General features: G+C 48.2%; 1 protein-coding gene across 5 annotated transcripts in view; it reads right to left on the bottom strand.

Moving 5' to 3' along the window:
• The window catches only part of LOC134529858 (myelin regulatory factor), a 103,006-nt gene that overhangs the window by 45,088 nt on the left and 30,167 nt on the right, over positions 1–27,751 (bottom strand). For all 5 annotated transcript variants that reach the window (XM_063364373.1, XM_063364375.1, XM_063364376.1 and 2 more), the window contains exons 2-5: positions 17,542–17,635; positions 15,670–15,801; positions 10,201–10,280; positions 8,415–8,630 (exon numbers count right to left, since the gene is read on the bottom strand). In XM_063364373.1, coding sequence (XP_063220443.1) covers positions 8,415–8,630; positions 10,201–10,280; positions 15,670–15,801; positions 17,542–17,635 — 522 coding nt within the window. The remainder of the gene's footprint in view (positions 1–8,414; positions 8,631–10,200; positions 10,281–15,669; positions 15,802–17,541; positions 17,636–27,751) is intronic.

Below are 27,751 nucleotides of genomic sequence, written 5' to 3'. Positions count from 1 at the left end.
GTCGGCCGGGGATGACGCGACTCGTCACAGCCACTATCATGGTTCGAGAAGGGCGCCACAGGTATTTAAGCAGCGACGCCGGCCTCCGAAAGAGTTCCGAGTGAGTTCCGAGAGTTCGGAGAGTTCCGCGAGCGAGGGGAAGTGCGACATCGGCGAAGAGGGTGAGAGACCCCTTCGAGAGTGGCGCGACGCGGAGTGACGGGACCGTGAGAGTGCTGCGACTGAGTGGAGTGAGACAGTGTGTGTGGTCAGGCGCGGGGTAAGGGGCGAACCACTGTCGAGCCTAGCTCCAGCGAGGAGTGCGAACTGCGGAACTTGACAGACATTGAGTGACTTGCGAATAAACATTTTTAAATGCAAGTGATTGGTGACCAGACATTTTTAACTACAATGATTTATTAATAATGTAAATATTAGTAATTATTAAAACTGTAATAAAACTTATTTGGGCTATCCCTTAGGAACCCAGTTCTTCCCACATTAGTTCGTAACAATATTTTACCAAGTAAACTCCTTTTTTGCCTCCTTGTACCATAACAAGGTTTTATTGTTTTGCATTGCTAACTCTACACTTTGATTTGGAACGTACTGGACACAACTGTCTCGCAGCACGCTTCAACTTCTGCGCTACTCTGCTGTGAAGAGGAGTGTATTTGGTGCTTGGTTTTGTTACAAGCACACCATGACGATCAGACCTGCACCGGTCGCGTGTGTGTACGAGCACAGATGGAATGAGTTGAATGACTATACGGAGGACGAGTTGCACAGAGCCTCTGATAGGTTCTGCCACGCAGCTTAGATCTCGCTTTGTTCAACGAGCGACGACCGTTGTGTGAGTCCTTCTGTCTACAGTACTGGTAGTGGTGATGGTATTCAAATGAAATTGTTCTTTGCTATCATAAAGTCGTTGCCAAGACTTGACAGCTGTGAATCCGAACTCGGTGCTCGCATTCTTAATTGATGCTTCGCAAGAAGCGAGTCTCGAGTTGGTTGGAGAGTGTGGGTTGTTGATGGCTATACTGAGAAAGTGGGGCAAAGCATAGTTGAGATGCTCATGGATGTAATCTCCCAGACACTCACCTTATGTGTTGGAAAAGAAGTGCACCTAGCGATGGCATGGACGGCAGTCACAACCCCACCTGCCCACTTTGAAACTACATCAGCATTGGTGTGAGCACAGTGTGTTTTGCCAGCGAGGTAGTTGCCCAAAGGATAACATGAATGCATGCATGCAAGCAAGCTCCTGTGTTGGAAAAACACGCACCTAGCGATGGCATGGACGGCAGTCACAACCCCAGCTGCCCACTTTGAAACTACATCAGCAGTGGTGTGAGCACAGTGTGTCTGAGTGGCCCAGGGGACAACATGAGTGCTGTGCTGGGAGAGACGCGCACCTAGCGATGGCATGGACGGCAGTCACAACCCCAGCTGCCCAGTTTGAAACTACATAAGCAGTGGTGTGAGCACAGTGTGTCTGAGTGGCCCAGGGGACAATATGAGTGCTGTGCTGGGAGAGACGCGCACCTAGCGATGGCATGGACGGCAGTCACAACCCCAGCTGCCCAGTTTGAAACTACATCAGCAGTGGTGTGAGCACAGTGTGTCTGAGTGGCCCAGGGGACAACATGAGTGCTGTGCTGGGAGAGATGCGCACCTAGCGATGGCATGGACGGCAGTCACAACCCCAGCTGCCCAGTTTGAAACTACATCAGCAGTGGTGTGAGCACAGTGTGTCTGAGTGGCCCAGGGGATAACATGAGTGCTGTGCTGGGAGAGACGCGCACCTAGCGATGGCATGGACGGCAGTCACAACCCCAGCTGCCCAGTTTGAAACTACATCAGCAGTGGTGTGAGCACAGTGTGTCTGAGTGGCCCAGGGGATAACATGAGTGCTGTGCTGGGAGAGACGCGCACCTAGCGATGGCATGGACGGCAGTCACAACCCCAGCTGCCCAGTTTGAAACTACATCAGCAGTGGTGTAAGCACAGTGTGTCTGAGTGGCCCAGGGGATAACATGAGTGCTGTGCTGGGAGAGACGCGCACCTAGCGATGGCATGGACGGCAGTCACAACCCCAGCTGCCCAGTTTGAAACTACATCAGCAGTGGTGTGAGCACAGTGTGTCTGAGTGGCCCAGGGGATAACATAAGTGCTGTGCTGGGAGAGACGCGCACCTAGCGATGGCATGGACGGCAGTCACAACCCCAGCTGCCCAGTTTGAAACTACATCAGCAGTGGTGTGAGCACAGTGTGTCTGAGTGGCCCAGGGGATAACATGAGTGCTGTGCTGGGAGAGACGCGCACCTAGCGATGGCATGGACGGCAGTCACAACCCCAGCTGCCCAGTTTGAAACTACATCAGCAGTGGTGTGAGCACAGTGTGTCTGAGTGGCCCAGGGGATAACATGAGTGCTGTGCTGGGAGAGACGCGCACCTAGCGATGGCATGGACTGCAGTCACAACCCCAGCTGCCCACTTTGAAACTACATCAGCAGTGGTGTGAGCACAGTGTGTCTGAGTGGCCCAGGGGACAACATGAGTGCTGTGCTGGGAGAGACGCGCACCTAGCGATGGCATGGACGGCAGTCACAACCCCAGCTGCCCACTTTGAAACTACATCAGCAGTGGTGTGAGCACAGTGTGTCTGAGTGGCCCAGGGGACAACATGAGTGCTGTGCTGGGAGAGACGCGCACCTAGCGATGGCATGGACTGCAGTCACAACCCCAGCTGCCGACTTTGAAACTACATCAGCAGTGGTGTGAGCACAGTGTGTCTGAGTGGCCCAGGGGACAACATGAGTGCTGTGCTGGGAGAGACGCGCACCTAGCGATGGCATGGACGGCAGTCACAACCCCAGCTGCCCAGTTTGAAACTACATCAGCAGTGGTGTGAGCACAGTGTGTCTCAGTGGCCCAGGGGATAACATGAGTGCTGTGCTGGGAGAGACGCGCACCTAGCGATGGCATGGACGGCAGTCACAACCCCAGCTGCCCACTTTGAAACTACATCAGCAGTGGTGTGAGCACAGTGTGTCTGAGTGGCCCAGGGGACAACATAAGTGCTGTGCTGGGAGAGACGCGCACCTAGCGATGGCATGGACTGCAGTCACAACCCCAGCTGCCCACTTTGAAACTACATCAGCAGTGGTGTGAGCACAGTGTGTCTGAGTGGCCCAGGGGACAACATAAGTGCTGTGCTGGGAGAGACGCGCACCTAGCGATGGCATGGACGGCAGTCACAACCCCAGCTGCCCACTTTGAAACTACATCAGCAGTGGTGTGAGCACAGTGTGTCTGAGTGGCCCAGGGGACAATATGAGTGCTGTGCTGGGAGAGACGCGCACCTAGCGATGGCATGGACTGCAGTCACAACCCCAGCTGCCCACTTTGAAACTACATCAGCAGTGGTGTGAGCACAGTGTGTCTGAGTGGCCCAGGGGACAACATAAGTGCTGTGCTGGGAGAGACGCGCACCTAGCGATGGCATGGACGGCAGTCACAACCCCAGCTGCCCACTTTGAAACTACATCAGCAGTGGTGTGAGCACAGTGTGTCTGAGTGGCCCAGGGGATAACATGAGTGCTGTGCTGGGAGAGACGCGCACCTAGCGATGGCATGGACTGCAGTCACAACCCCAGCTGCCCACTTTGAAACTACATCAGCAGTGGTGTGAGCACAGTGTGTCTGAGTGGCCCAGGGGACAACATAAGTGCTGTGCTGGGAGAGACGCGCACCTAGCGATGGCATGGACGGCAGTCACAACCCCAGCTGCCCACTTTGAAACTACATCAGCAGTGGTGTGAGCACAGTGTGTCTGAGTGGCCCAGGGGACAACATAAGTGCTGTGCTGGGAGAGACGCGCACCTAGCGATGGCATGGACTGCAGTCACAACCCCAGCTGCCCACTTTGAAACTACATCAGCAGTGGTGTGAGCACAGTGTGTCTGAGTGGCCCAGGGGACAACATAAGTGCTGTGCTGGGAGAGACGCGCACCTAGCGATGGCATGGACGGCAGTCACAACCCCAGCTGCCCACTTTGAAACTACATCAGCAGTGGTGTGAGCACAGTGTGTCTGAGTGGCCCAGGGGACAACATGAGTGCTGTGCTGGGAGAGACGCGCACCTAGCGATGGCATGGACGGCAGTCACAACCCCAGCTGCCCAGTTTGAAACTACATCAGCAGTGGTGTGAGCACAGTGTGTCTGAGTGGCCCAGGGGATAACATGAGTGCTGTGCTGGGAGAGACGCGCACCTAGCGATAGCATGGACTGCAGTCACAACCCCAGCTGCCCACTTTGAAACTACATCAACAGTGGTGTGAGCACAGTGTGTCTGAGTGGCCCAGGGGACAACATGAGTGCTGTGCTGGGAGAGACGCGCACCTAGCGATGGCATGGACTGCACTCATAACCCCAGCTGCCCACTTTGAAACTACATCAGCAGTGGTGTGAGCACAGTGTGTCTGAGTGGCCCAGGGGATAACATGAGTGCTGTGCTGGGAGAGACGCGCACCTAGCGATGGCATGGACGGCAGTCACAACCCCAGCTGCCCACTTTGAAACTACATCAGCAGTGGTGTGAGCACAGTGTGTCTGAGTGGCCCAGGGGACAACATGAGTGCTGTGCTGGGAGAGACGCGCACCTAGCGATGGCATGGACTGCAGTCACAACCCCAGCTGCCCACTTTGAAACTACATCAGCAGTGGTGTGAGCACAGTGTGTCTGAGTGGCCCAGGGGACAACATGAGTGCTGTGCTGGGAGAGACGCGCACCTAGCGATGGCATGGACTGCAGTCACAACCCCAGCTGCCCACTTTGAAACTACATCAGCAGTGGTGTGAGCACAGTGTGTCTGAGTGGCCCAGGGGACAACATGAGTGCTGTGCTGGGAGAGACGCGCACCTAGCGATGGCATGGACTGCAGTCACAACCCCAGCTGCCCAGTTTGAAACTACATCAGCAGTGGTGTGAGCACAGTGTGTCTGAGTGGCCCAGGGGACAACATAAGTGCTGTGCTGGGAGAGACGCGCACCTAGCGATGGCATGGACTGCAGTCACAACCCCAGCTGCCCAGTTTGAAACTACATCAGCAGTGGTGTGAGCACAGTGTGTCTGAGTGGCCCAGGGGACAACATAAGTGCTGTGCTGGGAGAGACGCGCACCTAGCGATGGCATGGACGGCAGTCACAACCCCAGCTGCCCACTTTGAAACTACATCAGCAGTGGTGTGAGCACAGTGTGTCTGAGTGGCCCAGGGGACAACATGAGTGCTGTGCTGGGAGAGACGCGCACCTAGCGATGGCATGGACTGCAGTCACAACCCCAGCTGCCCACTTTGAAACTACATCAGCAGTGGTGTGAGCACAGTGTGTCTGAGTGGCCCAGGGGACAACATAAGTGCTGTGCTGGGAGAGACGCGCACCTAGCGATGGCATGGACTGCACTCACAACCCCAGCTGCCCACTTTGAAACTACATCAGCAGTGGTGTGAGCACAGTGTGTCTGAGTGGCCCAGGGGATAACATGAGTGCTGTGCTGGGAGAGACGCGCACCTAGCGATGGCATGGACGGCAGTCACAACCCCAGCTGCCCAGTTTGAAACTACATCAGCAGTGGTGTGAGCACAGTGTGTCTGAGTGGCCCAGGGGATAACATGAGTGCTGTGCTGGGAGAGACGCGCACCTAGCGATGGCATGGACTGCACTCACAACCCCAGCTGCCCACTTTGAAACTACATCAGCAGTGGTGTGAGCACAGTGTGTCTGAGTGGCCCAGGGGATAACATGAGTGCTGTGCTGGGAGAGACGCGCACCTAGCGATGGCATGGACTGCAGTCACAACCCCAGCTGCCCACTTTGAAACTACATCAGCAGTGGTGTGAGCACAGTGTGTCTGAGTGGCCCAGGGGATAACATGAGTGCTGTGCTGGGAGAGACGCGCACCTAGCGATGGCATGGACGGCAGTCACAACCCCAGCTGCCCAGTTTGAAACTACATCAGCAGTGGTGTGAGCACAGTGTGTCTGAGTGGCCCAGGGGATAACATGAGTGCTGTGCTGGGAGAGACGCGCACCTAGCGATGGCATGGACTGCACTCACAACCCCAGCTGCCCACTTTGAAACTACATCAGCAGTGGTGTGAGCACAGTGTGTCTGAGTGGCCCAGGGGATAACATGAGTGCTGTGCTGGGAGAGACGCGCACCTAGCGATGGCATGGACTGCAGTCACAACCCCAGCTGCCCAATTTGAAACTACATCAGCAGTGGTGTGAGCACAGTGTGTCTGAGTGGCCCAGGGGACAACATGAGTGCTGTGCTGGGAGAGACGCGCACCTAGCGATGGCATGGACGGCAGTCACAACCCCAGCTGCCCACTTTGAAACTACATCAGCAGTGGTGTGAGCACAGTGTGTCTGAGTGGCCCAGGGGACAACATGAGTGCTGTGCTGGGAGAGACGCGCACCTAGCGATGGCATGGACTGCACTCACAACCCCAGCTGCCCACTTTGAAACTACATCAGCAGTGGTGTGAGCACAGTGTGTCTGAGTGGCCCAGGGGACAACATGAGTGCTGTGCTGGGAGAGACGCGCACCTAGCGATGGCATGGACGGCAGTCACAACCCCAGCTGCCCAGTTTGAAACTACATCAGCAGTGGTGTGAGCACAGTGTGTCTGAGTGGCCCAGGGGACAACATGAGTGCTGTGCTGGGAGAGACGCGCACCTAGCGATGGCATGGACGGCAGTCACAACCCCAGCTGCCCACTTTGAAACTACATCAGCAGTGGTGTGAGCACAGTGTGTCTGAGTGGCCCAGGGGACAACATGAGTGCTGTGCTGGGAGAGACGCGCACCTAGCGATGGCATGGACTGCACTCACAACCCCAGCTGCCCACTTTGAAACTACATCAGCAGTGGTGTGAGCACAGTGTGTCTGAGTGGCCCAGGGGACAACATGAGTGCTGTGCTGGGAGAGACGCGCACCTAGCGATGGCATGGACGGCAGTCACAACCCCAGCTGCCCAGTTTGAAACTACATCAGCAGTGGTGTGAGCACAGTGTGTCTGAGTGGCCCAGGGGACAACATGAGTGCTGTGCTGGGAGAGACGCGCACCTAGCGATGGCATGGACTGCACTCACAACCCCAGCTGCCCACTTTGAAACTACATCAGCAGTGGTGTGAGCACAGTGTGTCTGAGTGGCCCAGGGGACAACATGAGTGCTGTGCTGGGAGAGACGCGCACCTAGCGATGGCATGGACGGCAGTCACAACCCCAGCTGCCCACTTTGAAACTACATCAGCAGTGGTGTGAGCACAGTGTGTCTGAGTGGCCCAGGGGACAACATGAGTGCTGTGCTGGGAGAGACGCGCACCTAGCGATGGCATGGACGGCAGTCACAACCCCAGCTGCCCACTTTGAAACTACATCAGCAGTGGTGTGAGCACAGTGTGTCTGAGTGGCCCAGGGGACAACATGAGTGCTGTGCTGGGAGAGACGCGCACCTAGCGATGGCATGGACGGCAGTCACAACCCCAGCTGCCCAGTTTGAAACTACATCAGCAGTGGTGTGAGCACAGTGTGTCTGAGTGGCCCAGGGGATAACATGAGTGCTGTGCTGGGAGAGACGCGCACCTAGCGATGGCATGGACGGCAGTCACAACCCCAGCTGCCCAGTTTGAAACTACATCAGCAGTGGTGTGAGCACAGTGTGTCTGAGTGGCCCAGGGGACAACATGAGTGCTGTGCTGGGAGAGATGCGCACCTAGCGATGGCATGGACGGCAGTCACAACCCCAGCTGCCCAGTTTGAAACTACATCAGCAGTGGTGTGAGCACAGTGTGTCTGAGTGGCCCAGGGGACAACATGAGTGCTGTGCTGGGAGAGACGCGCACCTAGCGATGGCATGGACTGCAGTCACAACCCCAGCTGCCCACTTTGAAACTACATCAGCAGTGGTGTGAGCACAGTGTGTCTGAGTGGCCCAGGGGACAACATGAGTGCTGTGCTGGGAGAGACGCGCACCTAGCGATGGCATGGACGGCAGTCACAACCCCAGCTGCCCACTTTGAAACTACATCAGCAGTGGTGTGAGCACAGTGTGTCTGAGTGGCCCAGGGGACAACATGAGTGCTGTGCTGGGAGAGACGCGCACCTAGCGATGGCATGGACGGCAGTCACAACCCCAGCTGCCCAGTTTGAAACTACATCAGCAGTGGTGTGAGCACAGTGTGTCTGAGTGGCCCAGGGGACAACATGAGTGCTGTGCTGGGAGAGACGCGCACCTAGCGATGGCATGGACGGCAGTCACAACCCCAGCTGCCCAGTTTGAAACTACATCAGCAGTGGTGTGAGCACAGTGTGTCTGAGTGGCCCAGGGGATAACATGAGTGCTGTGCTGGGAGAGACGCGCACCTAGCGATGGCATGGACGGCTCCGGTGCGCCCAGCCGACTGCCTCCGGGCGACAGTCCAGCCTGCGCCTGCGTCAGCAGTGGCGTGAGCACGGGGTGCTGGGCCAGCAGTGCGGCGTCGTGCGGGCTGGAGATCTGGTGGTACAGCACCTGGTGAGGGTGCCTGGGCACCAGCAGCTCCGCGTGCACACTTGCCGCTCGGCCGGGCCCTTTCTGGTCTGCGCACACACCACAACCTCCACCCAGTCCTCTCCTGCACTTCCTGGGACACACGCCATGCTGTTCGGGCCTGATGACAGCTCCCGAAACCTCGCAACTGTTTTGGTAATAGGACACATACTGCGTTCGTTGGTGTTGTCGTCGTTGTGTTTGTTTATGTCCTGCGTCTGCCTGCATAAACTGTTATTTTCGTCGTTGTTAGACCACTGTGTTGGTCTGTGCTGTTATTATATTTTCATGACTAAACTCCTTCACGGAGTTCTCGTGCTGTCAGATATTTCAGTTTGAATGTGTTCGTCTGTGCTGTCGTCGTTGTGTTGTCCGTAATACCTCCTTAGGTTAATTTATGGGTTTATCTGTTTGACATCAGTTGATTTAGGCTTGTCTTCTGGGAGTTTTTCATTCATGTTTCTTATTTTGCATTTATGAATTTTTCTCAAGACAAACAGTGCAAAATGCAATGGCGTATGTCCAAGAAATTGTATTAAATCAAAATTCACCTTTACATGAATCATTTAAAGAACCTTAACTCCTAGTCACTTGGGAACAAAGGAAATTCAATCTATATGACAATGTTGAAAATTAAGTCATTTTGAATTTTTGTGGTTCTGTGGGCTATGTCTCAGTAGGTTTGAGTACTGATTTTCCCAATTGAGATGTATTGTTTACACTGACTATAACCGTTAGATTTCCTCTATAATTTTTTTAATTAAAAACTTTAGCTTTTTCATTTAATTCCAAACTAATGTAAACACTTAACTTAAAATGCGATTTTTTTTACAGAAATTGCTTAGCTGAAAAAATAAAGTGAAATCAGATTAAGATCCAGAAAAATATGTCCACTGTTTGAGTGTTTAATAATATTATTAAATACTCTCGAGTCATCTGTTTGTTAGTGCATAATCTTGTCTTGAGAAATGTTTTGATGGTTAGAAAACACAACCCTTCTATTCACGAACGCATGCAACGTCATGCCGATGTCTGCTGCCTCTGGAGAACACAGCAGGAACTTAAAATTATAATCACGACAGTTACCGGTAGGCGTGTCCTGTTTCATGTTGCGAACTCGTTCCATAATACCACCACCTATCCTATTGAGCTCACAATGACTTTTTGATATGTCACCTGGTTAAAAGCAGAGACTCCTGGGTTTACTAAAATTACTCAAATAAAAAACTTAAATAATAATACATAGTACAAAAATTGGTATTTTCAGACAATTTTAAGTCATTTCAACGCTGAACAAAACATTTTGTTATATAGACCATATAATCGTAAAACAAAGTTGAAAACCACGACTCATACACTGTTAATACAAATACTGCTGGGTGTATAGTCACGAGTATAAGGGCAGCAGTTTTTTTATTTAAACGCCATCTGTTGTGCAGCCTCAAGATTTACCACTTATTTCGGAATATTTTCAGTAAGGGTTTTATGATGTTTCGATGCAATAAAAGCAACATATAAAACTGCACAATGGAACTTCCCACGCGAAATGGCAGCAGGTAATCAGGAGTGAAATTGAGTAGTAGTTTCCAGAAAGTACAAGGAAGAGTGGAAGCTACTCACGTGACGGCTGAGAGCTGCCGTCAGGCGGCGAGTACGGCGGCTCCGACCCTGAGTCGGGAGGACTCTCCGGCAAGTTGTGTCTGCAACAAGGCAACCATGCACCAAGTCCTAGAGACGCATCTCTTCAACACTGCATTTCATCAGTAAAAACAGCGGAAATGAATGTTAGCAACAAATTTAATATTTGTTTCGTGTCTTTGGTTCAAAGAAAAGTTGCCAGAAGTATAAACATTTCTTTGTTTTCTAATATTTTAAAACTCTTGAAGTAGGTAGGTTTGGTCGGTCGTGTGATAGGGGTGGGAGAAGTCATTTAGGGACTCGAGGTGGTCGATTACTTCATTTACCGTGGCCATCTTGGATTATGCCATTTCAACAGTCATATTGCATAACATAATTTCTGGCTGTGATCTTGGAATCGAGTGCCCCATTCCCTAACATTGAGCTTTTCATAATGGTGGTATCACCATATTGTTTTCGGCTAGTGGAGGCATGTGTCTTGGATTTTTCGTGACTTTGCATAGTATCAACACCTAAGATATTATAGATTGATAAGGAATTCTCTTAATTTTGGAACTAAGTGGATTTACTTTCTACAAAGGAGTCTTTCAAGCTTTTGTCTTAAATGTTTTGAAAATACTGGATTTGTTCAAATCTGTTCAACCGAAATATTCTGTTGCTAAAATATGGAATTAACATTCAAAATTGTACTACATGGAAGATATACGAGGTTCGCCGATACATTTTGGATACTATGAGGACAAAATTCAGCCTAAAAAGTAACCAAAAATTATTTGGTGTAGCATGAAAATATTCGGAAAGGTAATCGTTTGTTTGTGAAGTGGCAAGTATTTGATCAATCTCAAAAAAGTAGGATAAATGCTTCTAATATTATATCAATTATAAAGTAGTAAGATGTGTTAGTTATAATCTAAATTTTACGATAGTAAATGTGAGTCTCAATTAAAATAATTTATTTAATCCCTGAGTTATATCACAACTTGAAATTTTTCTTTGGTGATGATGCCAGATTGGTCGGCAAAGGTATTTATGATGCTATTAAGAGGTTGGGAATGCTTGATGCCACGTCTGGAGAGGACTAAATCACTTATCTATTATGGATGTAGAAGAGTCGAGGTGGAAGAGGGAAAGAGGCAGGTCTACAAGCCAGGTCAGAGGAGAGCGCACATGTCACCTTTCAGAACTGGCAAGGAAGCCAGGCTGGTGGGTAGGTGAGTGAGAAGGGAGGACTCTGTGTTATAAATACAGCAGACGGCTGGAAGCAAATTTCAGTTTGATGTTAGCAACATGTCTCTTATTCCGGAGAGTCATTTCGACTGCACTTGGACGAGTGTAGAGAGTTGTGGGACCTCTACACCCATACCTACAATCAATATTTCGAGAGATAAGGAGGGTGATCTCCTCAACTGGTAATAAATAGAGTGGGGAGAAGTCATGGCCATCGCTGTTCGAGAGAAAAGCGGTGGGGGAAGAACTCCCGAGTGAGACCATTCACCCGTCTAGGGGCCTAAAGGTCAACTTTATGAGAGGGTAAACCAACCAACACATTTCATCGAATGGTGGACTGGTGCGCGGCTCGCCACCGTCTTTCTCCTACATCGCTGCTGGAGCCAGTAAGGTAACCATCACCTCCGTCGTGTCATCTTTGCCGCTGACGCCACTAATGGAACTCGCGAACCATCGACTGCCTCCATTACCATCTTCAATGGCGGAGGGTCAGCACCATAGCCGCTGGTTACTCTGGGCTGGAAAGTCTCCTAGGAGACGAGCTGTGAGGGGCTGCACTGTCTCACTATCCCAGTGTGGGTGGAACTCATCAACATCATCACCATCTTCTATGGAGGGGAGGTAAGAACCATCGACACCGGCTACTCTGGGTTGGGAAGTCTCCCAGGAGACGAGCTGTGAGGGGCTGCACTGACTCACTATTCCAGTGTGAAGATATCACCAACATTTCGTTCGACGTTGTAGTCGCCATCATGAGGGAGCAGTTAACTTCAGAGTCCCACAGCTCCAGCCTTTCGGGAAACACTCCCCGCTCAGGCGAGAGCATTAAAGGGCAGGAAAAATTGTAATAATCTATGTTATTAACTGCTTCGACGCAGCTACAACCCAGAAGCCAAGCAATTCCAAACATTGGCCGCGAAAGCCTGAGATCTTTACATGGTATGGCTTGATACAAAAAAAATCATTGTATTTGAAAGGTGCGAATTTATAGCTGTTTGACAACATTCCCTGAATGGCCGTTAAGGAAGGGTTTCGATCCACAGCTGCTCAATAGCACTGCTGAAGTGGCTGAAGGATTCCCTGAATGGCTGTGAAGGGAAGGATGGGATCCACAGCTGCTCGACGGCACTGCTGAAGTGGCTGTGAAGGGAGGGTCGGGAGCCACAGCTGCTGGACGGCACTGCTGAATGGCTGTGGAGGGAGGGATGGGATCCACAGCTGCTCGACGGCACTGCTGAAGTGGCTGTGAAGGGAGGGATGGGATCCACAGCTGCTGGACGGCACTGCTGAGTGGCTGTGAAGGGAGGGTCGGGAGCCACAGCTGCTGAACGGCACTGCTGAATGGCTGTGGAGGGAGGGATGGGATCCACAGCTGCTCGACGGCACTGCTGAAGTGGCTGTGAAGGGAGGGATGGGAGCCACAGCTGCTGGACGGCACTGCTGAAGTGGCTGTGAAGGGAGGGATGGGATCCACAACTGCTGGACGGCACTGCTGAGTGGCTGTGAAGGGAGGGTCGGGAGCCACAGCTGCTGGACGGCACTGCTGAATGGCTGTGGAGGGAGGGATGGGATCCACAGCTGCTCGACGGCACTGCTGAAGTGGCTGTGAAGGGAGGGATGGGATCCACAACTGCTGGACGGCACTGCTGAGTGGCTGTGAAGGGAGGGTCGGGAGCCACAGCTGCTGGACGGCACTGCTGAATGGCTGTGGAGGGAGGGATGGGATCCACAGCTGCTGGACGGCACTGCTGAAGTGGCTGTGAAGGGAGGGATGGGATCCACAACTGCTGGACGGCACTGCTGAGTGGCTGTGAAGGGAGGGTCGGGAGCCACAGCTGCTGGACGGCACTGCTGAATGGCTGTGGAGGGAGGGATGGGATCCACAGCTGCTCGACGGCACTGCTGAAGTGGCTGTGAAGGGAGGGATGGGATCCACAGCTGCTGGACGGCACTGCTGAGTGGCTGTGAAGGGAGGGTCGGGAGCCACAGCTGCTGAACGGCACTGCTGAATGGCTGTGGAGGGAGGGATGGGATCCACAGCTGCTCGACGGCACTGCTGAAGTGGCTGTGAAGGGAGGGATGGGAGCCACAGCTGCTGGACGGCACTGCTGAGTGGCTGTGAAGGGAGGGTCGGGAGCCACAGCTGCTGGACGGCACTGCTGAATGGCTGTGGAGGGAGGGATGGGATCCACAGCTGCTCGACGGCACTGCTGAAGTGGCTGTGAAGGGAGGGATGGGATCCACAGCTGCTCGACGGCACTGCTGAATGGCTGTGAAGGGAGGGTTGGGATCCACAGCTGGTGGACGGCACTGCTGGAGTGGCTGTGAACGGAGGGCTGGGAGCCACAGCTGCTGGACGGCACTGCTGAAGTGGCTGTGAAGGGAGGGATGGGATCCACAGCTGCTGGACGGCACTGCTGAGTGGTGTGAAGGGAGGGTCGGGAGCCACAGCTGCTGGACGGCACTGCTGAATGGCTGTGGAGGGAGGGATGGGATCCACAGCTGCTCGACGGCACTGCTGAAGTGGCTGTGAAGGGAGGGATGGGATCCACAGCTGCTCTACGGCACTGCTGAATGGCTGTGAAGGGAGGGTTGGGATCCACAGCTGGTGGACGGCACTGCTGGAGTGGCTGTGAACGGAGGGCTGGGAGCCACAGCTGCTGGACGGCACTGCTGAAGTGGCTGTGAAGGGAGGGTTGGGATCCACAGCTGGTGGACGGCACTGCTGGAGTGGCTGTGAAGGGAGGGATGGGATCCACAGCTGCTCGACGGCACTGCTGAATAGGCTGTGAAGGGAGGGATGGGATCCACAGCTGCTCGACGGCACTGCTGAAGTGGCTGTGAAGGGAGGGCTGGGAGCCACAGCTGCTGGACGGCACTGCTGAAGTGGCTGTGAAGGGAGGGATGGGATCCACAGCTGCTGGACGGCACTGCTGGAGTGGCTGTGAAGGGAGGGCTGGGATCCACAGCTGGTGGACGGCACTGCTGGAGTGGCTGTGAACGGAGGGCTGGGAGCCACAGCTGCTGGACGGCACTGCTGAAGTGGCTGTGAAGGGAGGGTTGGGATCCACAGCTGGTGGACGGCACTGCTGGAGTGGCTGTGAAGGGAGGGATGGGATCCACAGCTGCTCGACGGCACTGCTGAATAGGCTGTGAAGGGAGGGATGGGATCCACAGCTGCTCGACGGCACTGCTGAAGTGGCTGTGAAGGGAGGGCTGGGAGCCACAGCTGCTGGACGGCACTGCTGAAGTGGCTGTGAAGGGAGGGATGGGATCCACAGCTGCTCTACGGCACTGCTGAATGGCTGTGAAGGGAGGGTTGGGATCCACAGCTGGTGGACGGCACTGCTGGAGTGGCTGTGAACGGAGGGCTGGGAGCCACAGCTGCTGGACGGCACTGCTGAAGTGGCTGTGAAGGGAGGGTTGGGATCCACAGCTGGTGGACGGCACTGCTGGAGTGGCTGTGAAGGGAGGGATGGGATCCACAGCTGCTCGACGGCACTGCTGAATAGGCTGTGAAGGGAGGGATGGGATCCACAGCTGCTCGACGGCACTGCTGAAGTGGCTGTGAAGGGAGGGCTGGGAGCCACAGCTGCTGGACGGCACTGCTGAAGTGGCTGTGAAGGGAGGGATGGGATCCACAGCTGCTCTACGGCACTGCTGAATGGCTGTGAAGGGAGGGTTGGGATCCACAGCTGGTGGACGGCACTGCTGGAGTGGCTGTGAACGGAGGGCTGGGAGCCACAGCTGCTGGACGGCACTGCTGAAGTGGCTGTGAAGGGAGGGTTGGGATCCACAGCTGGTGGACGGCACTGCTGGAGTGGCTGTGAAGGGAGGGATGGGATCCACAGCTGCTCGACGGCACTGCTGAATAGGCTGTGAAGGGAGGGATGGGATCCACAGCTGCTCGACGGCACTGCTGAAGTGGCTGTGAAGGGAGGGTTGGGAGCCACAGCTGCTGGACGGCACTGCTGAAGTGGCTGTGAAGGGAGGGATGGGATCCACAGCTGCTGGACGGCACTGCTGAAGTGGCTGTGAAGGGAGGGTTGGGAGCCACAGCTGCTGGACGGCACTGCTGAAGTGGCTGTGAAGGGAGGGCTGGGATCCACAGCTGCTGGACGGCACTGCTGAAGTGCCTGGAAGGGAGGGATGGGAGCCACAGCTGGTGGACGGCACTGCTGAAGTGCCTGGAAGGGAGAGTGGAGCGAAGTGCCGGGCACTCACGGCGCGGTGTAGCCGGGCGCGGTCTGGCCCAGCACTGCCTGCGCGCCGCCGACCTCGACTGCTGCCGGCGCCAGGGTAGCGCTCGCCGCCTGGCCGCGCGCCGCCTCGTGCGCCAGCGTGCTCGCGAAGTACCTGCGCACACGAGCCAACATGGCGGCCGTCTGTTCATGTCGTTACATCTGTATTACAAACATTCTTTCTCGGACTTCTAATACATATAAACATATTAACCAATAATATTTAGATATAATTTTCCTCCGAACAGCTTAGCTACATCCGTTAGTAAATTAATACTAGAACAGCTGATACAAATGTAAACAAACATCCGCCATATTGGAATGTGAAAATCAAGAACAATAAAATGGGGGAAAAAAACAACTTGACGTCTGACTGCTAATTCTCCATTTGTAATCTTTCCTAATATGTGGTAGGTACCCTTCCCGGCCACACACTAACATACACATGTATTATTAGCTCACGCATATTGCATGCACATGCATTATTAGCTCGCGCGTCTGGCATACCCATGCATTATTAGCTCACGCATTTGGCATACACTCTCATTATTAGCTCACGAATCTGGCATACACATGCATTATTAGCTCACGCATCAGGCATTCACTATCATTATTAACTCACGAATCTGGCATACACATGCATTATTAGGTCACGCATTTGGCATACACGTGCATTATTAGCTCACGCGGCTGGCATATACATGCATTATTAGCTCACGCATCTTGCATACACATGAATAATTAGCTCACGCATCTGGCATACACTCTCATTATTAGCTCATGAACCTGGCATACACATGCATTATTAGCTCACGCATCTGGCATACACATGCATTAAAAGAGCTCTGTCGTCTCGACCACCCGCGGATGTTTCTGCCACATGGGGCGTCACAATTAAACTTTAAACAAAACGCACGTTAAACAGAAATGACAGGTTCACTCGTAGCAAATTGCAGAGCACAAAACGCTTCACGCTCAGGATTCGCCATGTTGCGCAGGTGGCGCTGCGAGCGAGAAAATGCTCGCGCATGTTTGTTGCTCTTCGAGACAACCAACACTCCACACCGCTTACACTTGATACTATTACATTTTATGACTTGGCTATTCGTTTATGGACACACTGTATTACATAAGGTGGTATCCACCAAATGGACAATCCGACAATAGTGGGAGAGTAAGAAGGGAGAGGGGGAAATATAACAAAAGAATGGAGGGGAATTCAAACATTCCAAGGACTTTCCTACCTACACGAAAGACCCTACTTTAGAGGGCACTTTATAACTCTCGTTTGCGTATTAAAAATTTACCAAAACGCTCTGAAAAATAAAACTTCTATTCCTATGACATGTAGGTACTATCATTTATTAATTATATTTGCTTTAAACTTATTGTTTATTCACAAAAACGCTCTGAAAAATACAACTTTATATTCCTATGATATGTAGGTACTACCATTTATTTATTTATCTGTGAGTTAAAATTATTATTTAACCACGAAATATTAATATTTTTCTGTGTCAGTTACCTAACAATCTGTTATTACTTTTAAAATATTGACTATCAATATCACGGGAGTGGTCTGAGTCGATTTACAAACAAACACTACTAAACGATACTTCACTCAGCCTTCTTCGAACAAATTATTGAAGTAATGACCAAAGATTCATAAATGTAAAACTTTCTAATATGTAGTTATAGCATAAAAAAGTGTATCTTTTTTTTCCATTAAAAAATACTCGTATTTATTTTATGTTGTTACTTTTACGTTAATTTATTGATTCAATGCGTGACATTCACCAAAAATGTACCAAAATATGACTATACTCACACAACATTTGCCAGTGTTAGTACTCACGTATTATTTCCTTCGTTTTCATCGTTAATGAAGTCTTCAAGTTGACTGAAGTCGAGAGCTTCATTATCAATTCCACCAACGAAGTCATTTCTGCCTGTGGAGAGAAACATTACAAAAAAAAAGTTTCAGCCAAATGTTTTGTATGGAGTGCTAGCACGTTAAACATTTATCATCATCTGTCAGTGTCGACGACAACATTGGTTACCAACAATTGCATTAGAAGTTGCGCAAGAAATTTTGATGAGAGAACAGGTTGAATGTATCAGATATCATTACGTTTCAATAAGATCTAATCACCCTCCGTGTTGTTAACATGTAAAGTAATCACGATTTATCTGTCCATCTCTGTTTCATTCTACGAGCATTTAAAGCACTACAATCCTGGCATTGTTTTAGATTTTTTGGAGCACTGTTATCAAATTTGTATTAAAACACTAGCCTAGCATTTTAAATTATTATATTGTATTGTTCAACTCATCATGTAAACTCTTTGTCCTTTTAGGGCTAACTTTGCATTTTAGGACTTTGTTTCATGTCTGATATGCCTAACTATTGTTGTAAGAAGGCTGCTTGCTATTCTTTCAGTGATATTTTTTTTTTCGAAGTGGTCCTGCATGCATGCATACAAAAAATCTCCGAACAATGAGACCTTCGGCAATACTTGGTATGCCTTTTAAATTTGCCATGACCAAAGTCAAGCATTTATTCAAAATATCTCTGAACCACGTGTCTTTTGTCAATTTTTTGTATACGTTTCAACCATGTCATGACCAATGTCATGTATATAGGCCAATAATCTCCGAAACACTAGGCCTGATTTGGCAATAATTAGTACGGAATATAGCCAAGCAAAAAATGGTAAGCATATAGGGAAAGAAAAATACCTATTGCAAGCATTTAAGACAAGAATCCTGAACTGCCAGACCTACATTACGGGTATAACCTGATAACCTGATAATCTTCTTTTATGGTGTGTGTTTTCGGAGAGCTTAACTTATATATTATCATGAATTGAGCCTACATCTACAAATAACTGGTTACAGTGTTATCTAGTCGAGGAATTTAAAAGCAAATTTCATTAAAAATGTGTACTTATTAATATTTCCGAGTAAATATATGTTACATAAGTTTGTATGTTTTGTGCAACATTTTTTATCAAAAACTTTTATAAATATGGATTTTTATATTATTTCGAGAAGGTTGTGGGGGAAAATACAAATGGTTCTATTAAAATCTTTTTACAAATTTAAAATTTAATTAAAATTATGTATGTTTGTAGTCTCTTATGTGTATGTGTTGTGCTTGTGTGTATATTTGCGTGTGTTACCTATGTTTCGGATGCATTAAGATTTTTTGAATTTTGATTTTGATTTTTTTTTGTAGTAGAGATTTTTTTTTAGTTTTACTTCTGGTAGGTGAAACAGTGTATAATTACTTATGAGTGTGATTGTTCTTTTATTTATTAGTTGGTGTATTTTACGACAATATTCTAGTAATGATAATTTTTTAACTTTTTTTGAAGTAAAACTTCTTTGGGTGCGATGGGAGTAAAATTTCAAGGCCGAAATTTAATGCAACGTTTTCGTGAAACATTTTTGGGAAACATTTTTTTTTCTTAACCTAACTAAAAACTAAGTGTATTTGGGAGAGGTCTGGGTTAGGGAGAGACTCTAAGTGCGTCTCAGGCCGAAGCCTATACGCTCTAATCATGCCAGGTTTAAGCCATGCGAGAGAGGAAGCATGCATCATGTGCTATAGAGCATCCCACTCTTAGATTGCAGTGTGGAAGTAAATGGGCGCATTCTCTCTCTCTCTAACACACGCCGATTGCCGTTAGCACTGTCCTTGTTTCTTCGTGCGTTGTTGCCAAATATCAAACGAAATTTAAAATTTTAATTTTTGGACCAAGCTTTTTTTCATATTGTATAGAATCAAAATACGCATCAGGCAATGCTTATTTTGAATACTTAACAATATTTTAAGTGTCCGAAAAAATTAAAAAACATAACTTATTCGTTGCGAACTGTTTTGAAGTATTCCGATATGTTTCACATCAAAAAAAGAAAACCTACTTGTGTATTTCATTCAGATTTTTTTTATTAGTAAATTAATGCCTTAGGACGCCACCGAACAAATGTTAAGACAAAAACTGTACAGGTTTCACTTAAATAATTTTTTTAATATATTGAAATGCATTTTCTCACAAACTGACACATCAAAAAGTTGACCCGCGGAAAACTTTTTTTCTGTTAAAAATAGATGGAGGACGAAAGCGAGAAAAATGTTCACAATGAATTTAATTAGTTTTTAAAAGCAGCCCCATCTCAATTGCTTCTACAGTTTCCGTGGAAATAGCTGTTAAAGATGTGTCTTATCAGTACAAGAGCGCGCGCTGCCGTCGTAAGAGGAAACAGGGTCGTGTGTTTAGATAAGTGGGGTTCTGTCCTACAAGCAATTTCAAATACATGGCTTCCTTAGTCAACAAAAAATATTATAATCGATTCTTGAACATAATATGTAAAATGTTTGAAATAAATACGAAGGAATTCAATAGCGATCACGGTACAAAATTTTGAATTATTTTTCTATCCTTCTCAACGCCAAGCATCTTATCAAACATTGTTTTAGACAAAGTTTTGGAAAATAATTATGATATTATTACAAACAATTTAAACAGATTTGATAAGGTGTTTACTAAGGCAGTTACGTTTTTTTGTCCGGTGAAATTTTTTTTCGAACCCATGCAGTTATGGCTGGTCGTATCAAAAATGTATTTAGAAAACATTTTTCGGCATTAGGTAATCCGAGTTATCATACGTTAAAACGGATTCGATATTATTCATATTATGGGAGTTGTTGCGATTTTTCTGTTTTTCAAAAAATCTTCCCCATTTCGAACCAATTGTTCGGATTTTTCCCATAACTTACTCGACCGAGAATTTCCATTGCCGTATTTTATTTATAATTTTGGACATGACTTGTCCAAAAATACGGCATTTATCGGGCCCATGAAAATGTGATATATATATATATATAATTATATATATATATGGGATTTTTAGAACAGAAAAGAAAACTATAAGAAATTTTCGTCTACAATAGGTAGTTTTTATTTGAAATTTACGTAAAAGTGGCATTATTACACATTTACATGTGTAATAGTATAAAATATTATAAATTACGATATGATATCTTAAAATGCTTCTTGTTCGATCCAAATTACAAAGACAAGCATCTCCTGAAATTCGTAATGTGTTAGAGATTTGGCAACAGCGCGCGCCATAAGCCTCGTACTGCAATCTAAGAGTGGGACGGGCTATAGGAGGGGATTGGCCAGCCATGGCAGCGATTGGCGTTATGACTAACTCCCCTCACTGACTATGCTAGACTAAAAACTAGATAAGTTGGGCCCAGGTAAAACCTGCATAGACACAGGGAAAAAAAACCCTGGGCACTGACATGCGGGATGCAAAAATGTCATGCATTAATATCAAGCAGGTTGGTTACGGGAAACAGAAGGATGGTTCCGGAAGAAGAGTTGGACAGAGTAGAAAAGAGTCTACCATGCGGGGGGGTTGGGGGCTTGCACATTGCTGTGCGCATTGGTTTTTGGGCGTTACTGTTTTTTTGGGGGGCGACTTTCGTCGTTTTCCGCCAGGCTGCAGCCAGCTCGTGTAACTAGAAACTAAGAATGTAGTGTACGCCTGTGTATACATTAATAAGTTTAATTACGTCAATTAATCGCGAGTTGCTGCCGCGGACTTTGCTCCAGAATGAACATAGCATCAGGTCGTCTGTCGCCAAAAGGCAGTCGGTCGGTTTGCGAAATTACCGAGTCCTTCAACACGAGACCCTAGCCTCAGATCCCTAGGTTTTTTTTCCTAACCTAACTTAAAGCTATGAGTGTTCGGGAGAGGTTTCTACATCCCTTAATTTTGGCATATTATCTTAATAGCAAAAAGATTTCCACCCCATGAATGTCATGTGAATCCCTTGTAACGGAACTCTGATCCCACACATGAAGGTTCTGATGTGAACAACTGCGGGCGTAGACCTGTCCACGACTGCGTGCTTCAACCTGACGCGTCTGGTGACGTAACGACACGATCACGGAATACCAAGGCATTCAGCATTCCAGCCAAACACTAAAAAAAATGGGGGGGGGGGGATGTCTGTAAAGTCGGTTTACGGACGATAATTTTACGTGATAACATCATAAGAAAACATTGATGAAAAATTGCATACTCTTTAATTTTCAAATATTATTTACAGTTTTTGCAAATGTAATTTTAATAATTTGTTTAAATATAATCACGAACAATTATTTATAGAAATAAACTGAACTCAAATCAATGTCAATAAATTGTCAATTTGAAATGACGAAATTGGACAAATAAATCGAATTTTTTAAAATGCCCGCCTTAACCTGTTTGATATTATAGAACATTTTCTCGCACGGTGGTTGGCCGGTTCTTGCACGCTCGGCTCAGGCGGAACGTGACAATGAGTCATGCCTTTTCGCGCGTGCAGCCGGCGTTCATCGATTTATTAGACGTTATCACGTCAAAAAGGCTGAACTGACCAGTAATATGGCAATCTATGCCCAGGTACGGCATATCTAGAGACCGGAAAAATTCGCGGATTCATTTCGAGACAGGCTGGCTTAATGCTGCGTCAGTGATTGGACCGCAAATTACCTGAAGGACTCTGAGCCGGTGGCAAACACTCAAAAAAAGAAGTATCGAATCATAAGAATCGCAGTAAACAGGTGTCCCGAGTCGGTAGCCAATGACCAGGTGATAGTTGCCCGAGTACATAGAGAATCGTGGAGTCTATCCTAGTGGTCATTCAAACCGCGAATGTTTCCATTCCCTAGACATATCCAACCAATGCGAGGCAAGGAAGGCCGTTTAAGCAGCCAATAAGCGACCCAGTGGCCAATCAGAGACAAGGAAGGCCGTTTAAGCAGCCAATAAGCGACCCAGTGGCCAATCAGAGACAAGGAAGGCCGTTTAAGCAGCCAATAAGCGACCCAGTGGCCAATCAGAGACAAGGAAGGCCGTTTAAGCAGCCAATAAGCGACCCAGTGGCCAATCAGAGACAAGGAAGGCCGTTTAAGCAGCCAATAAGCGACCCAGTGGCCAATCAGAGACAAGGAAGGCCGTTTAAGCAGCCAATAAGCGACCCAGTGGCCAATCAGAGACAAGGAAGGCCGTTTAAGCAGCCAATAAGCGACCCGGGAGGCCGACACTAAATGCTCGCCTCTGTAAGAGCGCTTCTTCTGCGGCTGGGTCGAGCTTGGACGCACTCGGCGGATGGGAAGCCTTGACCGGATCCAGATCTGGTTGGAACTGTGGCGCTGTTTCGCCGCGCTGCCATGGCAACCTGCTCGCTTTGTCAATATCCCCGCCGGTCACGCGAGCTGTGCATGCTCGGCGGTGATATCATTTCCGTGTCGTTCCGACGGAAGGAGTTGGGGCGCGCCTATATTTATGTGAATAACTGCATGCTGTAACTCCAGGCGTTCGTGTGGCTCTGTGTTCACGTTGACAGAATAAATCATTTGCGTGTTTACATAATTTACCCGTAAAAGTCTTCGTATTCAAATAAAACAAAATTAATCAGAAGGTGATCTAATTCGATTTTTTGTACTGTGGGATTTTTGTTTATTAGATTTCAAGTGAAATAAAAAAAAAAAAACTATACATGCGTTCTTTCGGGTGTCACAAAAATAATAGTAGCAATAAAATAACTATAATCAAACTATAAATTTGGAAAACTTTCACTGTTGAAAGTTTATTATTACATGTAAAATACAAGATATAAACAAATTAACTTTGCAGTAAAGATGGTATTATTACTAAGCAAGCGAGTTACACAATAATTATATGTACATTTACAAGTAACATGTTTCTCAAACATGCAGCTTTGTATAAATAAAATACTTTTTAAAGCGATTTAAATATTGGTTTTATATGGTAATTTTTTACATATTTTGTTATGATTTTTTGTAATTTCTGTGTTTTCATAGATGTGTGTTTTATCATTACATTTTTGTATGAATCACTTGTCAAATATCTTTATGCAAAAAATTTTACTCAAACATGATTCTAAAAGATGCAATAAACAAAACTGAATTGTATTGAAACAGATATTTCAAAAAAGATTTGTAGTAAATGTACGTAAACATAGTTGGCAGTGTTGGAATTGTTTGCCAGTAACAGCGTTGTTGTGTTGGCGACACGAGGGCAGCAGCCAGGGTGCAGAGTGTCCCAGGGCGAGTGGTCAGCAGTTACCATTTACTGTAGTAAATGTTGCCAAGTATCGGCCAGCTGCTGGCGAGTGGTCAGCAGTTACCACTTACTGTAGTAAATGTTGCCAAGTATCGGCCAGCTGCTGGCGAGTGGTCAGCAGTTACCATTTACTGTAGTAAATGTTGCCGAGTATCGGCCAGCTACGAGTGGTCAGCAGTTACCACTTACTGTAGTAAATGTTGCCGAGTATCGGCCAGCTGCTGGCGAGTGGTCAGCAGTTACCAATTACTGTAGTAAATGTTGCCGAGTATCGGCCAGCTGCTGGCGAGTGGTCAGCAGTTACCACTTACTGTAGTAAATGTTGCCAAGTATCGGCCAGCTACGAGTGGTCAGCAGTTACCACTTACTGTAGTAAATGTTGCCGAGTATCGGCCAGCTGCTGGCGAGTGGTCAGCAGTTACCACTTACTGTAGTAAATGTTGCCAAGTATCGGCCAGCTACGAGTGGTCAGCAGTTACCACTTACTGTAGTAAATGTTGCCGAGTATCGGCCAGCTGCTGGCGAGTGGTCAGCAGTTACCACTTACTGTAGTAAATGTTGCCGAGTATCGGCCAGCTGCTGGCGAGTGGTCAGCAGTTACCACTTACTGTAGTAAATGTTGCCAAGTATCGGCCAGCTACGAGTGGTCAGCAGTTACCACTTACTGTAGTAAATGTTGCCGAGTATCGGCCAGCTGCTGGCGAGTGGTCAGCAGTTACCATTTACTGTAGTAAATGTTGCCGAGTATCGGCCAGCTACGAGTGGTCAGCAGTTACCACTTACTGTAGTAAATATTGCCGAGTATCGGCCAGCTGCTGGCGAGTGGTCAGCAGTTACCATTTACTGTAGTAAATGTTTCCGAGTATCGGCCAGCTACGAGTGGTCAGCAGTTACCACTTACTGTAGTAAATGTTGCCGAGTATCGGCCAGCTGCTGGCGAGTGGTCAGCAGTTACCACTTACTGTAGTAAATGTTGCCGAGTATCGGCCAGCTGCTGGCGAGTGGTCAGCAGTTACCACTTACTGTAGTAAATGTTGCCGAGTATCGGCCAGCTGCTGGCGAGTGGTCAGCAGTTACCACTTACTGTAGTAAATGTTGCCTAGTATCGGCCAGCTGCTGGCGAGTGGTCAGCAGTTACCACTTACTGTAGTAAATGTTGCCAAGTATCGGCCAGCTGCTGGCGAGTGGTCAGCAGTTACCACTTACTGTAGTAAATGTTGCCAAGTATCGGCCAGCTGCCGGCGAGTGGTCAGCAGTTACCACTTACTGTAGTAAATGTTGCCAAGTATCGGCCAGCTGCCGGCGAGTGGTCAGCAGTTACCACTTACTGTAGTAAATGTTGCCAAGTATCGGCCAGCTGCTGGCGAGTGGTCAGCAGTTACCACTTACTGTAGTAAATGTTGCCTAGTATCGGCCAGCTGCCGGCGAGTGGTCAGCAGTTACCACTTACTGTAGTAAATGTTGCCAAGTATCGGCCAGCTGCTGGCGAGTGGTCAGCAGTTACCACTTACTGTAGTAAATGTTGCCAAGTATCGGCCAGCTGCTGGCGAGTGGTCAGCAGTTACCACTTACTGTAGTAAATGTTGCCCAGTATCGGCCAGCTGCTGGCGAGTGGTCAGCAGTTACCACTTACTGTAGTAAATGTTGCCAAGTATCGGCCAGCTGCTGGCGAGTGGTCAGCAGTTACCACTTACTGTAGTAAATGTTGCCAAGTATCGGCCAGCTGCTGGCGAGTGGTCAGCAGTTACCACTTACTGTAGTAAATGTTGCCAAGTATCGGCCAGCTGCTGGCGAGTGGTCAGCAGTTACCACTTACTGTAGTAAATGTTGCCAAGTATCGGCCAGCTGCTGGCGAGTGGTCAGCAGTTACCACTTACTGTAGTAAATGTTGCCAAGTATCGGCCAGCTGCTGGCGAGTGGTCAGCAGTTACCACTTACTGTAGTAAATGTTGCCAAGTATCGGCCAGCTGCTGGCGAGTGGTCAGCAGTTACCACTTACTGTAGTAAATGTTGCCTAGTATCGGCCAGCTGCTGGCGAGTGGTCAGCAGTTACCACTTACTGTAGTAAATGTTGCCAAGTATCGGCCAGCTGCTGGCGAGTGGTCAGCAGTTACCACTTACTGTAGTAAATGTTGCCTAGTATCGGCCAGCTGCCGGCGAGTGGTCAGCAGTTACCACTTACTGTAGTAAATGTTGCCGAGTATCGGCCAGCTACTGGCGAGTGGTCAGCAGTTACCACTTACTGTAGTAAATGTTGCCTAGTATCGGCCAGCTGCTGGCGAGTGGTCAGCAGTTACCACTTACTGTAGTAAATGTTGCCAAGTATCGGCCAGCTGCTGGCGAGTGGTCAGCAGTTACCACTTACTGTAGTAAATGTTGCCAAGTATCGGCCACCTGCTGGCGAGTGGTCAGCAGTTACCACTTACTGTAGTAAATGTTGCCTAGTATCGGCCAGCTGCTGGCGAGTGGTCAGCAGTTACCACTTACTGTAGTAAATGTTGCCAAGTATCGGCCAGCTGCTGGCGAGTGGTCAGCAGTTACCACTTACTGTAGTAAATGTTGCCAAGTATCGGCCACCTGCTGGCGAGTGGTCAGCAGTTACCACTTACTGTAGTAAATGTTGCCAAGTATCGGCCAGCTGCTGGCGAGTGGTCAGCAGTTACCACTTACTGTAGTAAATGTTGCCAAGTATCGGCCACCTGCTGGCGAGTGGTCAGCAGTTACCACTTACTGTAGTAAATGTTGCCAAGTATCGGCCAGCTACGAGTGGTCAGCAGTTACCACTTACTGTAGTAAATGTTGTCAAGTATCGGCCAGCTGCTGGCGAGTGGTCAGCAGTTACCACTTACTGTAGTAAATGTTGCCATATATCGTCAGCTGCTGGCGAGTGGTCAGCAGTTACCACTTACTGTAGTAAATGTTGCCAATTATCGGCCAGCTGCTGGCGAGTGGTCAGCAGTTACCACTTACTGTAGTAAATGTTGCCAAGTATCGGCCACCTGCTGGCGAGTGGCTGAAGCGAGTTTCATGTCGAGGTTCGCATCAGCATGCGCCTGGAGTTGGGCGGAAAACCAAATGAAATGGATTCATTTTACTTGTCGTAGACATCTAGGTCATAATAGACGACAAAAAGTAATGAGATGCATATGGAGCATTGAAGGAATTCTTTTTTTTTTTGGTGGTGGGGGGAGACGCCACATTTAAAAATAATAACATCCTGAAGTACTTCAATTCTGTTGCTGACGAACGATATTAATTTCCTCAACGTGACTTTCGCATTTAAAAAAAATTGTTTTCACATAGGCCGAAATATTTGTTTATGTGCTAGGTCTTAATCCCGAAAAATATTTTCCTGACAGGATCAAGGGTTTAAACATTTTATCTGGATGGGCACACTGAGAAAAAAAGGAAATAAGTTTCGTGGTAAAATGTAGATATATGTTAAAATTAGTTGGATTACTAACTACATCACAAAGTGCAAGCCTGAAAACACTTTGCTACTCTGAAGACAATTCAAAAATATAACAACCTACCCTATTTTATCTCATTTTAAGTAATCAGTTTTGAATTATGATTTGTTCCGAGTCAGAGGTCGTATTCATAATTTATTTGTTCAATGTCACATAAAGCATGAATAAATTTAATACATCAGAAATAAGTTATGTTTTGTTTAACATTAAATCGATGCCATTATTAAATTGCTAGAGGTTTAAATTTGTAAGAAATAAAAATTTATGCGCTATTTATTTATGAGTGCCTAGAAAAAAAATTAAATAATAACGCCAATGAACTTGCACTCATGTTTTAAAGACAAGACAACCAAAACAAATGCAAAAGAAAGTAGAAGGAACTATCAACTGGGGAAAAAATAGACTTATTTTGCCTCAAGGCTGAACTGGTGAATGGTGTTTCTCACC

This window comes from Bacillus rossius, chromosome 2, assembly GCF_032445375.1.
Source record: "Bacillus rossius redtenbacheri isolate Brsri chromosome 2, Brsri_v3, whole genome shotgun sequence".
NCBI classification, from domain to species: Eukaryota; Metazoa; Arthropoda; class Insecta; order Phasmatodea; family Bacillidae; genus Bacillus; species Bacillus rossius.
This window is presented reverse-complemented; position numbering and strand designations above follow the sequence as displayed.